The sequence below is a fragment of the Epinephelus moara genome, chromosome 20, assembly GCF_006386435.1.
Source record: "Epinephelus moara isolate mb chromosome 20, YSFRI_EMoa_1.0, whole genome shotgun sequence".
In the NCBI taxonomy this organism is placed as follows: domain Eukaryota; kingdom Metazoa; phylum Chordata; class Actinopteri; order Perciformes; family Serranidae; genus Epinephelus; species Epinephelus moara.
In genome coordinates, this window is record NC_065525.1 from 45,942,818 (window position 1) to 45,956,707 (window position 13,890).

The following is a 13,890-nucleotide window of genomic DNA, read 5'->3' on the forward strand; positions in this document are numbered from 1 at the left end:
CCGGTGGAGTCGCCCCCTGCTGGCCATCACGGAGAACACAGGTTTAAGACACTTCAGAGCAGGTGAGATCATCTCTTCGCTCTCTGTGAACTTTGTGAGATGCGTTCATGAAAAACATTTTGTTTTGTCTCTAAAACATAATTTCTGAGTTTCATTAGTGAGCTCATTTATATCTGTCATGTGTTCCTGTCTGTCTCCTCTCTGTGACATCACAGTATGAAGAATAACACTGGTCTGTAGGTGTCAGCTGATTACAGTCAGAGTCGAAACAACAACACAGGTTCAGTCAGCCGTGACCTCTGAGTGACCTCTGTGTAGGAGGGGCGGAGGCAGAGAGGAGAGATATATGAGCAGAGGAGGAAAGGAAGGAAAACAGACGGAGGAGAGACAGAGAGAGAAAACAGAGAGAATAACAGAGCAGAGGAGGAGGGAGCGCTTGTTTTCCCTCCTCTCCCTCCGTCGAGCTTCATAAACCTATACCAGCCCTGTGAGGAGGAGGAGGAGGAGGAGAGGGGGCAGTCCTGTCCTTCGTCCAGCCTGGACCGTACAGAGACTTCAGTCTGCAGACGTTCACTTAGAGACCAGACACAGAGACCAGACGGAGACCAGCAGCATGAACGACATTAAACTGGCTCTGCTGGGGAGTCAAGGGGCTGGGAAATCAGGTGAGAGGCTGCAGAGGAGGTTCATTTATCTCACAACAGATTCTACTGACAGAATAAACCTGTTTACTGTTTCTCTTTTTCTGTCATAGTGTTTTAAAGTGATGATAATTTATGGTGCAGAATGAATCCACTCACTATCTGCATTCACTCAGATACTGCTTTGATGCTTTGCTTGAATGTTTCCATTTATGCTTCTTTATACTTTGGACGTCTGCAGATTTATATTGTTTATAGGCTATAAAATATAAATCAACAAAAACATTCTGATGTTTGTTTGTAGATGAAACAAACAGTTTGTAAAGTCAGTGAAATAATCTCCACCTTCAGCAGCTGCAGCATCGGTGCAATCATAATTATAATCCACTGATATTATCAAGAATATATTCTGCACCATGTGTACTTTGACTGTCGGTGCTTTAAGTGTATTTTAATGTTGATACTTTTGAACCTTTACTTAAGTACAATTTTAAATGCAGGACTTTTACTTTCATCAGAATTCAGTTACTTTTAAGAAATGAGTTCTTCTTCCACAGATAAATAAATCACAGTTTTAGGCTCCAGAAGCTTTTTCATTCAGCACATTAAAACAGTTTCAGACTCGTCGACATTTATTTGAGTAAAAATACCTGAACAGGTGGTGAATAAGTGAAGCTGACTGTCAGAAAACTCTTCAAATAACTTTCATATAACATCTTAATGATGAGTTTCCTGTTGAACAGAACCTGAAAAGCTGGCGGGCATCACACGTCAGGGCCCCAACTAACAATTAGATTATTATAATTACTGATGAATCTGTTGGTCAACAAGACATCAGAGTTTAAGGGAGAAGCTAAATTATATTATTTTATACATATATTTAATTTACAACAATGTAAAAGTGTGTGTGAATGGGTGAATGTGACGTGGTGTAAAAGTTCTCTGAGTGGTCGGCAGACGTGGAAGGACCTGTACAGGTGCAGTTCATTTACCTGTGTCTTAACTTCACACTTTAAAACTGATCCCATGCAGCAGGTTTTATTCTCTAACATTCCTCTTCCTCACTCCTCATCATCAGCTCTGCCTGTCACACCTGCTGCTATACATTTCTTTTCTCCAGACACCTGTCTGTCACCTCTCTGCTCCCGTCATTTCCATCTCTCTGGACTCTGGATTTTGTTTTCGGAGCCTCTGATTATTGGTGAAGCGTTCAGACTCAGTCCTAAGTGTTGCGTCATAGACAGCTGGACCTGCTTTAGTTTCATGAAGACGTGTCACGTCTCATCCACGAGGCTTCCCCAGCTCTAACAGACTGGTGCAGAGCTGCAGGATTGAACCTCTGTGTGGGTGTGAACCCTGACAGAGTCACTGAGGTCACCTGTGAGTTGCTGACCCACCTGTCCATCATGTGTGTCGTCAGGGTCAGATGGGTCCAGGTGAGAGCTGTTCAGAATGATCCTGAGTCTCAAACTGAAACGCAGGTGGTTTGAAATGTGTTTTAATAATAGATCTAAATCTATTTATCATGTAAATATAATAACTTGTACTATCAGTGATTTAAGTCAGTGGGTAAACTTTTGTTCTTGATCTCATTTAAAGATCAACCACAGACCTTTTCATGGGCATTGGCCCCACAGAGCAGGCGCGTTAGACACTTAGTGCAGCTGAGCAGTGGACTTCCTGTTTAACGCTCCACTTACTTGAGTGGTGATTAAATATTTAAATCATGACGTCTCTTTCCCAATGTAAGTCTCTGGGAAAAAGTCTTTTTGGGCCCACGGGGCACCTGACAGAAGTTACTGTGCCACTGTTTGGCCACCACAGAACTGTCTCCAAAGCCCAGCGCTCCTCCTGCAGGCCTGGGTTCATTTATAGACACTGCGTACGCACAAAACGAGGCCTGAAAGAGGTGTACGCCACTTCACACAGAAGTTATGATCTATAAAAACAGACTTGATGGGAGAAACTGTGACCCATGCCGACCAACGGTGAGGTTGAAGCCTGACTGTGGAAATTATAGAATATGTTTTGGTACATGCCATTTTTGGCTGATTTTCAGGTTAAAACACTGGAGCTTTTATTTTCACTGGCCTTTGGTTTTATGTTACATAACTGGCTCCATTCACTGAGACTGAACTGAAATAAAGACATTATTAATGCCTTCAGAGAGTCTCTGCCTTTGTTAGAATAAAGCTAATCTGTCACGGTACTGATTTCTGGTTGGTAAACAGGTCGTGCACTGAGGAGTCGGTCCCTTCAGCTGAGCTTCAGTTCCTGCTGCTGGTTTGGTTTATGTTGTAATGAAGCTGTTTCCTGTGGCTGAGCTGTACTGCGCCGACATTTGGAGCCACTCACTCTGTTCACATCAGTAATATCTGAAAAAGATCCGTGTTTGAGGTTGAAAACTCCAGCAGCTTATTTTGCAGCAGTTGATGTGATCGTACGTTAAATCTGCACCGTGAGGCACATTTCACATTTTATTTTTAACCTGCAGTGAAAACCGTTGTTGAGGCAGAGGAGGTGTTTATGTTTCACTGTTCAGTCTCTGTGCTCCTGGTTCGGACTGACCGTCTCTGAGCTCCTGGTTCGGACTGACCGACTCTGAGCTCCTGGTTTGGACTGACCGTCTCTGAGCTCCTGGTTCGGACTGACCGACTCTGTGTTCCTGGTTCGGACTGACCGTCTCTGAGCTCCTGGTTCAAACTGACCGTCTCTGAGCTCCTGGTTCGGACTGACCGTCTCTGTGCTCCTGGTTCGGACTGACCGTCTCTGAGCTCCTGGTTCAAACTGACCGTCTCTGAGCTCCTGGTTCGGACTGACCGTCTCTGTGTTCCTGGTTTGGACTGAACGTCTCTGAGCTCCTGGTTCGGACTGACCGTCTCTGTGTTCCTGGTTTGGACTGACCGTCTCTGAGCTCCTGGTTCAAACTGACCGTCTCTGAGCTCCTGGTTTGAACTGACCGTCTCTGAGCTCCTGGTTCGGACTGACTGTCTCTGAGCTCCTGGTTCGGACTGACCGTCTCTGAGCTCCTGGTTTGAACTGACCGTCTCTGAGCTCCTGGTTTGAACTGACCGTCTCTGAGCTCCTGGTTCGGACTGACCGTCTCTGAGCTCCTGGTTCGGACTGACCGTCTCTGAGCTCCTGGTTCAGACTGACCGACTCTGTGTTCCTGGTTCGGACTGACCGTCTCTGTGACTGACCGTCTCTGAGCTCCTGGTTCGGACTGACCGTCTCTGTGACTGACCGTCTCTGAGCTCCTGGTTTGGATTGACTGTCTCTGAGCTGCATTCAAGCTTCATAACACAATGGGATGTTTCTGTTCTGGCTGCCTGGCAGTGAAGCAGAGCTGTTACTGTGGACGTTGTGTGTGTGTGTGTGTGTGTGTGTTTGTGTTTGTGTGTGTGTGTGTTTGTGTCCATTTATTATGTTTTTCTGCTCGTTGCTTTAAATGCATGTGTCTCATTGTCTTGTTTTGTTCTCTTAATTACCTGTTAATGTAAAAAGGAAGCAGAAGAACTGCTGCTGTGACTTTAAGTTTGCATTTTCCAGAATGTAATAATAATGATAATAATAATAATAATACATTTTATTTATAATGCCCTTTTCATCAAAAGATCTCAAAGTGCTACAGGTTAAAAACAAAGAAAGATAAAAAAAAAAAAAAAAAAAAAAAGAATGTTTGTGATGGACTGGAGGATGATTGGTAGAGTGAGAGTGAAATATGGACCTGCTGCAGGCTTTGATTTTCAGATTGAAAAAGAAATACATAAAAGTTTCCCCCTGCACCTTTAGCCACACTGTTTGGGCTGGTTGTCTTAGGTAGACTGAAGGACAGGTATGAATACAATAACGTTTATTTGTTTAAGAAGGGACAGTGTACATCAATAAACATTCCTTTTAAAGAGAAGAAAAAAGAAAATGTAGATGCACCCAATTGCAGCCAGGGGCTGATTTACATTGGTAGTCCCCCCAATGAAGCTCAGGTCGTCTCTCTGTCCAAACAGTCTGAGAAGCTCCTAGTGTTTGATTTGTGACTGAATGAATCAGGTCATGTTTTACATTCGGAGAAAATCAGATGTCGAACAAAGACAAACTCGTTAAGAAAATCTGGCAACAACTTGTTAGTTTGATTGAAGAATTAAAGTGAATGGCTGATGGTTTCACAGGTGAACTGTGTCATTATATCACATGTCAGGACTCTGGAACCTGTGGGATAATTTATGTGTCTTCTTTTATCCTTTTCTGTCTTAAGTTTTGCTTTGTGTTTTTTCTGTTGCTGTGTTTCTTTACACTGCTTTGCAAAAATCACTAAACACACGTTTGAAAATTAAATAAAATTCAGACCGACTCTAAGAAGCAGAAACAGAAACAGTCATTATGTTTCTCACTCAGAGTGATCTGCAGACAGACGCAAAACACACCGACCTGTTTGTTGCCTTCCAAACCTTTTATACCTGCTGTCACCTGCCGTCTGCGGCAAATCAGGGAGGATCTCTAGATTAATAATCTGTGACCCAGGTGGAATCAATCCGTCCTCATTAAGAGCTGAATAGTTTTCTTTGACAAAAAATACTGATCAAATATTCCTCTGTCTCTCCAGAGGTAAAATCAAACAAACATAATGTTAGTGAAGCTGATAAACAAGTAAACGTTTCCTTCTTTGCAACAAACAAACATTACAGCAGAATAAAATAGACCCACAGACACATTTTAAAGGAAAGGTGCATTTCTTTATCTTTTTTAACAAAATGTTTTTTTCAAATTTGAATTATACAGTCACTATTCAGAGTTCAGTAAATAAACATACAAATGATAAATCATGAAAACGTGTAAAAAAAAAAAAGCTCCAAAAAATAACTTAATGGAATAAAATAAACAAAAATAAAAATACAATAAAATAAACAGATCAGTTTGGGCCAATTTATAATTAAATCAGTGCAGCACTTTTGGTAATCTGAAATAATTACAGGAGCCTGAAGATTTAAAAACGTGTTTGTCTTTTTGTGGAGTTTGCTTTTATGTTTTCAGGAACCTGTCCTGTCGGCTGGGACGCAGCCGTTTGGGCCAAGATAAAGTTCTCATGCTTTGCCACCGATAAATAAGAAGATATGCAGCAAGTAAACTTTTCTCTTATCTACAGCTCCATCAGGGATTGCTCCCAAAATATAACACACTGGGTCTAATGATGTTCAACATGGCCAGTGTTACACTCGTTACTTCACCCCCCAAAGGACCATCTGAATATCAGTCACATGTCTGGTGAACACAGAGTCAAACACCTGAGGAAACTCTTGATAACTGAAGTCACTGGGGACCACTGAGACTTTGACTAAACTGAGTTCTGTCAGAGTTTGTAAACTGATGTTTTGATGTAGTTCAGCTGTTTTTGTGACCGACACAAGCACCAAACACAAGTGAAAGAGTGTTTCTCAAACATCAAAACTTGTATAAATGTTGATCATCTGAGAGAGAGGGAATGCGCACCTTCCTCTCAGTGTACCAACATTGACTTAAGGAAATTACATTTTGGGATGGAGACAGTACGCTCCGTATGCCAGCATGCATGAGTAGCTTTTTAGGCCATATCCATATTTGTGTGTCTCTTACTGTAACCTCTGTACAACCTCTGTATAATCTCTGTACAATCTCTGTATAACCTCTGTATTACCCCATCAGAGGCCTGTGACCACAGCTTGAGCCCGTAATAGAAACTGATTGTCTGTGGGACCAAAACTCGTGTGTTTTATGTGTAGCTGTGAGTGTGGAGGCGAAGCACAGGAGGAAATAAATCCATTCATCGTGCCAAATATGCTCACAGACCTTCCAGCAAAGCCAAACAGCCTCTTTCATGAGAGGCTACAGTTTCAGCGCTGCAGTCTGAGAGGCTGCTGCACGGCGCTGCGCCTGCAGGAGTGAATGAAGGGTCATTTAACCCTCGCTGCTGCCACCTGTTAGAGATGAGAGTGTTACGATGCCATGACTCATTCTGTCTGTTTCCTCCAGCTGTCCTCGTACGCTTCCTGACCAGACGCTTCATCGGTGAATATGCCTCTAATGCCAGTAAGTGTTTCCACATCTGCTGACAGTGGAGTGTGATGAGAGTTTTTGGTCCTGCAGAGTTTATCTCCACACATCAGGGATGTTGTTATCTCATCACTTAGTGGTGCTTTAATTTCACCTAAGCATTCATTAGATTAATGATCCAGAATATAATTACAGCTGTGGAAAGATTTAAACAGTAAATTACATATTTCAGCTTCTTGTGGTGCACGTCTGTCTCTCTTTCATGATTTTATCTAATTAAAGCATAACACTGAGGCAGTCAACCAGCACTTGGGCAGTAATTTTCACCAATGACAAAAGCTGTCCTTTCACATCGGCAGGACACGCAGCCATCTCCCGTTATTGTTTAATGGTGCCCGGTGGTTGCTGGCTAAATGTAACCATGTGTGTGTGTTGGCTAAATGTAACCATGTGTGTGTGTCGGCTAAACGTAACCACGTGTGTGTGTGTGTGTCGGCTAAACGTAACCACGTGTGTGTGTGTTGGCTAAACGTAACCACGTGTGTGTGTGGTTAAATGTAACCGTGTGTGTGTGTTGGCTAAACGTAACCACGTGTGTGTGTGTTGGCTAAACGTAACCATGTGTGTGTGTGTTGGCAAAAACGTAACCACGTGTGTGTGTCCGCTAAACGTAACCACGTGTATGTGTTGGCTAAATGTAACCATGTGTGTGTGTGTGTGTGTGTTGGCTAAACGTAACCGTGTGTGTGTGCGTGTGTGTTGGCTAAACGTAACCACGTGTGTGTGTGTGTGTGTTGGCTAAACTTAACCGTGTGTGTGTGTGTGTGACGTGGAAAGTCCATGACCAAACGTGGACATGTGACGAGTTTGTCACCTTTCTCAATACACAGTCATTTACTCAATGCTAATACAAAATATTGATCAGTTCAGCTCTGCAAAATAAACTGAGTCAAACTTTAGAGACGGGGGTGAAAAAGGTCTCAACAAAACACATGACAGAAGCAAATCAACTTGAATGTCACACAATGCGAAATATACTGAGAGATTTATATTTTACACCATCAGTCAGTATTTTATCAGTGTTCTTAATTTATGTTTCTGTTTCTGATCCCTGTCACAGACTCTCTGTACCATAAAAGGCTGTCGATCGACGGCAGGCAGCTGAATCTGGAGGTGTTTGACCCCTGCTCTCAGGTACAACTCATCACTAACACACTTACTAACTGATCCAAACATTCAGATGCTTAACTGTAGTTTTTCAGAACATTTACTGAGAAAAGCAGAGCAGCAGTAGAATAAAAACTTTCCTGTTTATGTTTTTGGTTTCCTCCTACGTTTCAGCCATGAGCTGTCCATCCATATGGAAGTTACATTTCATACTCCAGCATTTTATTTGACTTATGACAGTCATTAGCTTCAGGTACGGCAAAGTCACTGCTGCAAAAACATGTCAATAAATCATCAGAAAACCAAAATGTCACAAACAGAAACTCTCCTGTTTTTAGCTTTATGTTTAAATGTATTTTCAGAGGTTGGAAAAGTTTTTGAAGCTGAAGCAGGAAAGATGTTTGTGGATCCATCAAAGATCTTTCAGCTGAGGTGAATTATTAAAGTATTTTACTGAACAACACTACAGTCATGTCAGTTTTCAGTCCCTGACCTTGAATGAATCCCACTCAGACAGTAACCTCTGTGTCGGCACATGTACGATCTGTACGGCACGTTAAAGTTAAACCCAGCAGGTTTATGAGAGTGTCCTGAGGTGACGTGTATCTTTGAAGAACAGATCCATATAACCTGCGTACCTCTTCTTCAGCCGGACCAAAGAGGTGAGAGGCCTTTGACTGCACAGTTTGTATTTTATTGGAAAACTCAGCAGAACAAGAGACACTCATTGTCTTTGCCGGTTACACTCACTGTAAAGCCGTCCTTTCATGAGTCGACGTCCTGACCTGCACTGCAGAAAGAAACCATGGTCAGTAAAAAGAAAGGGATAAGTGAGTTTTTACAGACGTGTCCTCGGGCCTCGAGTCCTTCCTACGCTGTTTATTTCTCCTCAAGGTCACTCAGACGTCCTCCCCTTGCTCTGCAGCTGCTGTTGGTCACAGTAGAAATAGCTCTGACAGAAGGACAACAGTAACATACAGTGGTGTATTTATAGGATCAGGTGTAATGAGGACTGTGAGAAATCCCACCGTGAATAACTTTCTAATATGTCGTTAATGAAACATAAATACAGCTCAACCTGACAAAGAGTCCGTATATGAGAAAGTAACGAATGAGACGGAGATGAAGTCTGTTATTTTCTACATCAGGACACATTGCTGTGACGTGTCGTGACAATCTGCCACTGAAAACATGCAGTTTGTGTTAAAACTGTTCCACTGTGATCAATTGAGTTCTTACAGCTATTTTAGATTTACTTTTAGTCTTGAGAAAAAATGTTTATTAGTTTTAGTCACATTTTAGTCATTGTTATCATTCATAGTTTTAGTCGACGAAAATTAAAAACATTTTAGTCAACTTTTAGTCATGATTAATAATAATTAATAATTAATGTGTCAGAAATAAGAATCAAGGTGAATCAAGGCATAAAAATTTCATTTAGACAAATAATGTGTGCAGACTTCCAAACTGTCATGTCTCCAGCAGTGTTTGACAGGCTGGGCTAATTTACGAGCACAAAATCATAAAACATTTGATTCAATGTTGTAAAGTAAAGAAATCTGAAAATTTCCAAGGGTTGTGAAGACTTTATAGGCACTGTATATACTGTGATATAAATGAGTACAGATAAAGACACATTTTACTCATATGATACTCATAGTCATAAAAAGTACATTATCTGTATTGGCATACCTGGCTTAACCCTGTTGTATATAATACCTTACATTTGGAACTTTACACAGTTTGTTTTTCTTTGAGTCAAATAAATTAATATGATATTTTGGGGTCAAGTCAAGCCAGAGCTGACAGGGACCGAAACTACTAAACTGTCAATGAACCAATGATGTCTGTCGATCTGAAGCTGTTAATTAGTTAATATCCACTAAAAGTAAAGAACATTTACTTCGACTAATTCTCTCTGGTTGAATCTGTCCCAGTAAAAACAAGTAAATGGACCTGCACTCGTACAGCTCCTTTCTAGTCTTCATACCACTCAAAGCCCTTTTACATTAAATGTCACATTCACCCCTTCACAGTCACACACTGGTGGCCCAGGCCTCCGTATATGGTGCCACCTGCTACTCATTCACACACACTCACACACTGATGGAGCAGCCATCAGGAGCCGTTTGTGGACTGGTGGAGCTTCTGATTGGTGGATGACACACTCTGAGCCACAGCTCATACAGGAACCTATATACATACTACCTGAATTTAATTTGCTCAATACCAAAATAAAGTCATGTGTTGTCCTTGGCAGAGCTCAGAGGCCAGGTGTATCCTGGAGGAGCCGGTGGACTGGGCAGACGGCTTCGTGGTGGTGTACAACATCAGCGACCGCACTTCCTTCATCAATGCCAAGAACATCCTGCAGCAGATCAAAGAGGCGCGCATGGACAACTGCAAAGGGTCAGAAACACAGTGAGGTTATTTCATTATAACGTGGAGACAAAATGACGGGGTGCCGCGGATGGGTTGCAGGAAACTGAGACGTGGTGGATCAGAGCAGCTGTTGGCCTCTCATTACAAACTCTTTACACAAGTTTTGAGGTGTTACGATAAATAACTAACTAAACATGCTGTGACTGAGGGATCGTACTGCGTTAAGACTTAATTTATTTCAGTTAAAACAAAACTTCCTGACTGAGGTCTGTCTTGTTTTCAGCTCGGTATTAACGACATTTTGAGTTTATCTAAATGGTTTTAAAACAGTGTCTTTAAGTGTTAACTTTCTGTTTTACTCAGCATGAAGTCCTTAAGTTACAGTTCAAACATCCAAATAATCAAAACTAAAAGTCAAATGCTTTTATTGATGGGAAATATAATGCTAACAGTTGATTCACAGTCACTGTATCACCCGAACATGCTGTAAAGACTGCGAGAAAACAGGAGCAGAGTGTCTTTGCTGTGTTTCCTCTGAAGCTGAATGAGGATCTTCATGTTGATCTGAATGTGACGAATGTTGAGAGTCGACTGATGAATGATTGATGATGATCAGTGAGACGATCAAACCTACAGACATTTGGTCTGCAGGAGAAACGCACCAAACATCCATTAGGCTGTTGCTCATGTGCCAAACAGGGAGGAGATTTATTCAGTCAGTGACACGTGTGTCCGTATTAATGTAGATGAGTAACTCTAGATGGAGATCAGGACGGGACAGAATGGACTCACCTGTGTTTACGTGTGTTAGTCAAATTTGATTTGATAAAACAGAAACATTTTAATGGTGTTTTTAGGAACTAGATTTGGCTCGTTGCTCGTCTTGTTTTGGAAACAGTACTTTAAGGATTTTAACAGTGATGTGTCCTTACTGATGTGTCTCTGTCTCCACATGATCTGTCCTGATCTGTCCTCACTGACATCTGTCTCTGTCTCCAGGGAGACGGAGGTTCCTGTGTGTCTGGTGGGAAACAAACAGGACCTGTGTCACGCCCGACAGGTCCGTGAGGACGAGGGCCGCAGCCTGGCTCAGGAGAACCGCTGTCACTTCCAGGAGGTGTCCGCTGCCGAGAGCTACCAGGACATCGCCAACCTCTTCACCCAACTCATCCGACAGGTGATGGAGCACCTCAAGTACAGAGCGGACCGCCGGCGCTACAGCGGCTCCAAGTCCATGGCCAAGCTCATCAACAATGTGTTTGGGAAGAGGAGGAAGTCTGTGTGATGGTCCCAGTGAGGTCAGCTGGACGGACTGGGATTACTGCATCTGGAGCCCAGTTAAAGGAAACTGGTCCAGAGGTCTGAAACTGTTTTAGTTTGTCAGTCTGAACAGTGATGTCACGTTCACACTGAGAGCAAAACAAGCGGACGGTGGGACGGATCTGATGGGGTCAAAATTTACAGACAAATATTTGTCTTTTTCACATCTTTGGTTTTTTGTTGCTCTGGTTTCACCCTCGACATTTTTCTCTACTTTGAGTTTACAGAGATATTTAGAAAGGACTCATGATGTTGTGATCAAAACAAATCAGGTTATTGTTGACGAGAGGGAGCGGTTCCCAGTCTGAGGGGCGGGACCCTAAGAAGAGGTCACAGCAGAACGCTCTCCGTTCTCATCCCCAGATGACCAAATACCAACACTTTGATATCGACACCAAAGACACCCTTTAGCATTTTTATAAAACACATGACTGACATTTGAAAACTTTACGCTGAGAGCAAATCCCAGCTGGCATCAGACGTCACTATGACGTCAGAAAGACGTTGGACTCTTTCGTTGGACAGATGATAAAATTTGGTTGAAATGTAAATCAGGTTGATGATATTTAAGTAAGAATTTCACGTTATGTGGATGTTTGGTTTTGTTCTTCACACCTTACGACTAAATGTCGTTCTTATACGTCAAGATGACGTCGGCATGAGACGTTTGGAAGATGCTGGATTTTGGCTACGTTACAGCACAAAACAACAAAATGTCAGCGTCATCTGTTGTCAGTGTTCATATGAATGTATGTTCATATTGATGTTGGCATTAGTCGTCCTGACATTGAACTTGACATTACAACCTAAAGCTAACCACATATCAGCATCTAACGATGTTGGTGTCCAGCTGGGTGATGACGTGTAAAGAGTGAGAAAGTCTGCGTCAGTGGACAGGTCAAACAAAACAAGACTTTCACCCAGGAGACCTCAGTTTGTGTCCCACATGAAACTAAAAATCAGTGTTGTTTTAACGTATTGTTATGTAACAAATGTCCATGTTTTAACCCAGATGTGATCTTTTATGGTCTTTTTCCTAACCAAGTAGTTTTGTTGCCTCAGCGTCTCACAAAATTAACCTCATGTTACCAAGTGCTTCAGCTGTGCCTCACACAGAGATGGCGTCCTGTGTGATGTCATGCATGGTGTCCTCACACAGAGAAGCTGTCCTATGTGATGTCATGCATGGTGTCCTCACACAAAGAGGGTGTGATGTCATTCATGGTGTCCTCACACAACACTTTAACTTTAACCATATTCTTTACTGAGAGCTCTGCTCAGGTTGAAGTTTGGTGGAGTGACGCTGGTAATTACATCGTGTCATTAAATTACATGCACCAATAAGAGAAAGAGAAAAAGTTGAATCAAAGCTGTGAAGCTGGGAAGTGTCAGTTAACTCAAGTGTACCTCGGGTGTGTGTGGCCTTTATAACACATGCTACACTTTTTAAATACAAGCAAATATTCTCAAAACTGTGGCCTAAAACTGTCAAAATGAAATCTCTAAAAATATCAGAATATCAGATATGAACCATGTAACGTATCAGTGCCAAAGATGACAGTTGACACAGCTGAGCAGGATAAGAAATCTTACCGCTGAGGTCTGAAACAGTTTCTATCTGACTGGTTCATCGCTGTAGTTTTACACATGAAACCTCAGACTGGTTTCAGACTGGTTTCAGACTGGGAAGTTGTGACTGGCTGTAATCAGTTTCTCCTCTGTCCTTGATGATCAGATAGTGACATGTTTCCTTTAATCTTCCCAGTCAGTGGTTTAAGTTATTGGCCGTCAGTTTATGTTCATTTTGTGTTTTTTCGTTCATCACCTATTACCGTCAACAAACCAAGTGACTGGACGTTAAATACAAGAGAAGTTTCCTTTCAGTCCGGAGCTGCGTTGACTCTGTGAGTCTTCAGCACCACATTTCAAAGCTCTGTCCATTTAGACGTACAGTAGAGACATTTTACTGTTTTGTCTTTATTTTACTTTCTGATGCTTTTGCTGACATACAGATGGCGAGCTGCGTCAACATGTGTAAACATGGCGCCCACTGCCCAGCTAATGTTAGCCGTGGACACTGTGCACTGCACCTGAGTCCAACACGTTCTCATCAAATACAGCCGCTTTGTCAGTGGGCACACATGTCAAGATATATGAGATATAAAAGATGTGACCCACTGCGTCTTGTTTTGCCACAGTGTTTGTTTATATTCAGTTCCTGTTGATTATAATCTGTCATACTATCTGTTATATGTTACTCATGACTAAATGCATCATTCACATTAATCTATCTGATCATGTCTGTAAGCATCTCATCTGATATATATATGTGTGTGTACATATTAAATGTTACTGT

At 42.1% G+C, this 13,890-nt stretch overlaps 1 protein-coding gene across 1 annotated transcript; it reads left to right on the plus strand.

Annotated features, from left to right (window-relative positions):
- The first annotated feature begins 380 nt into the window (after nucleotides 1-380).
- Nucleotides 381-13,890, plus strand: rerglb (RERG/RAS-like b). Its single transcript, XM_050074293.1, has 5 exons — nucleotides 381-665; nucleotides 6,645-6,701; nucleotides 7,786-7,859; nucleotides 10,093-10,241; nucleotides 11,214-13,890. Exons 1-5 carry the CDS (start codon nucleotides 614-616, stop codon nucleotides 11,497-11,499), a joined length of 618 nt encoding a protein of 205 aa, XP_049930250.1. The 5' UTR covers nucleotides 381-613; the 3' UTR covers nucleotides 11,500-13,890.

Excerpts from the sequence above, each read along its gene's own strand:
- rerglb (XM_050074293.1), top strand. The coding sequence starts at position 614 with ATGAACGACATTAAACTGGCTCTGCTGGGGAGTCAAGGGGCTGGGAAA. Across the intron at positions 666-6,644 it reads TCAAGGGGCTGGGAAATCAG|CTGTCCTCGTACGCTTCCTG; the intron begins GTGAGAGGCTGC and ends TGTTTCCTCCAG. Across the intron at positions 6,702-7,785 it reads TGAATATGCCTCTAATGCCA|ACTCTCTGTACCATAAAAGG; the intron begins GTAAGTGTTTCC and ends TCCCTGTCACAG.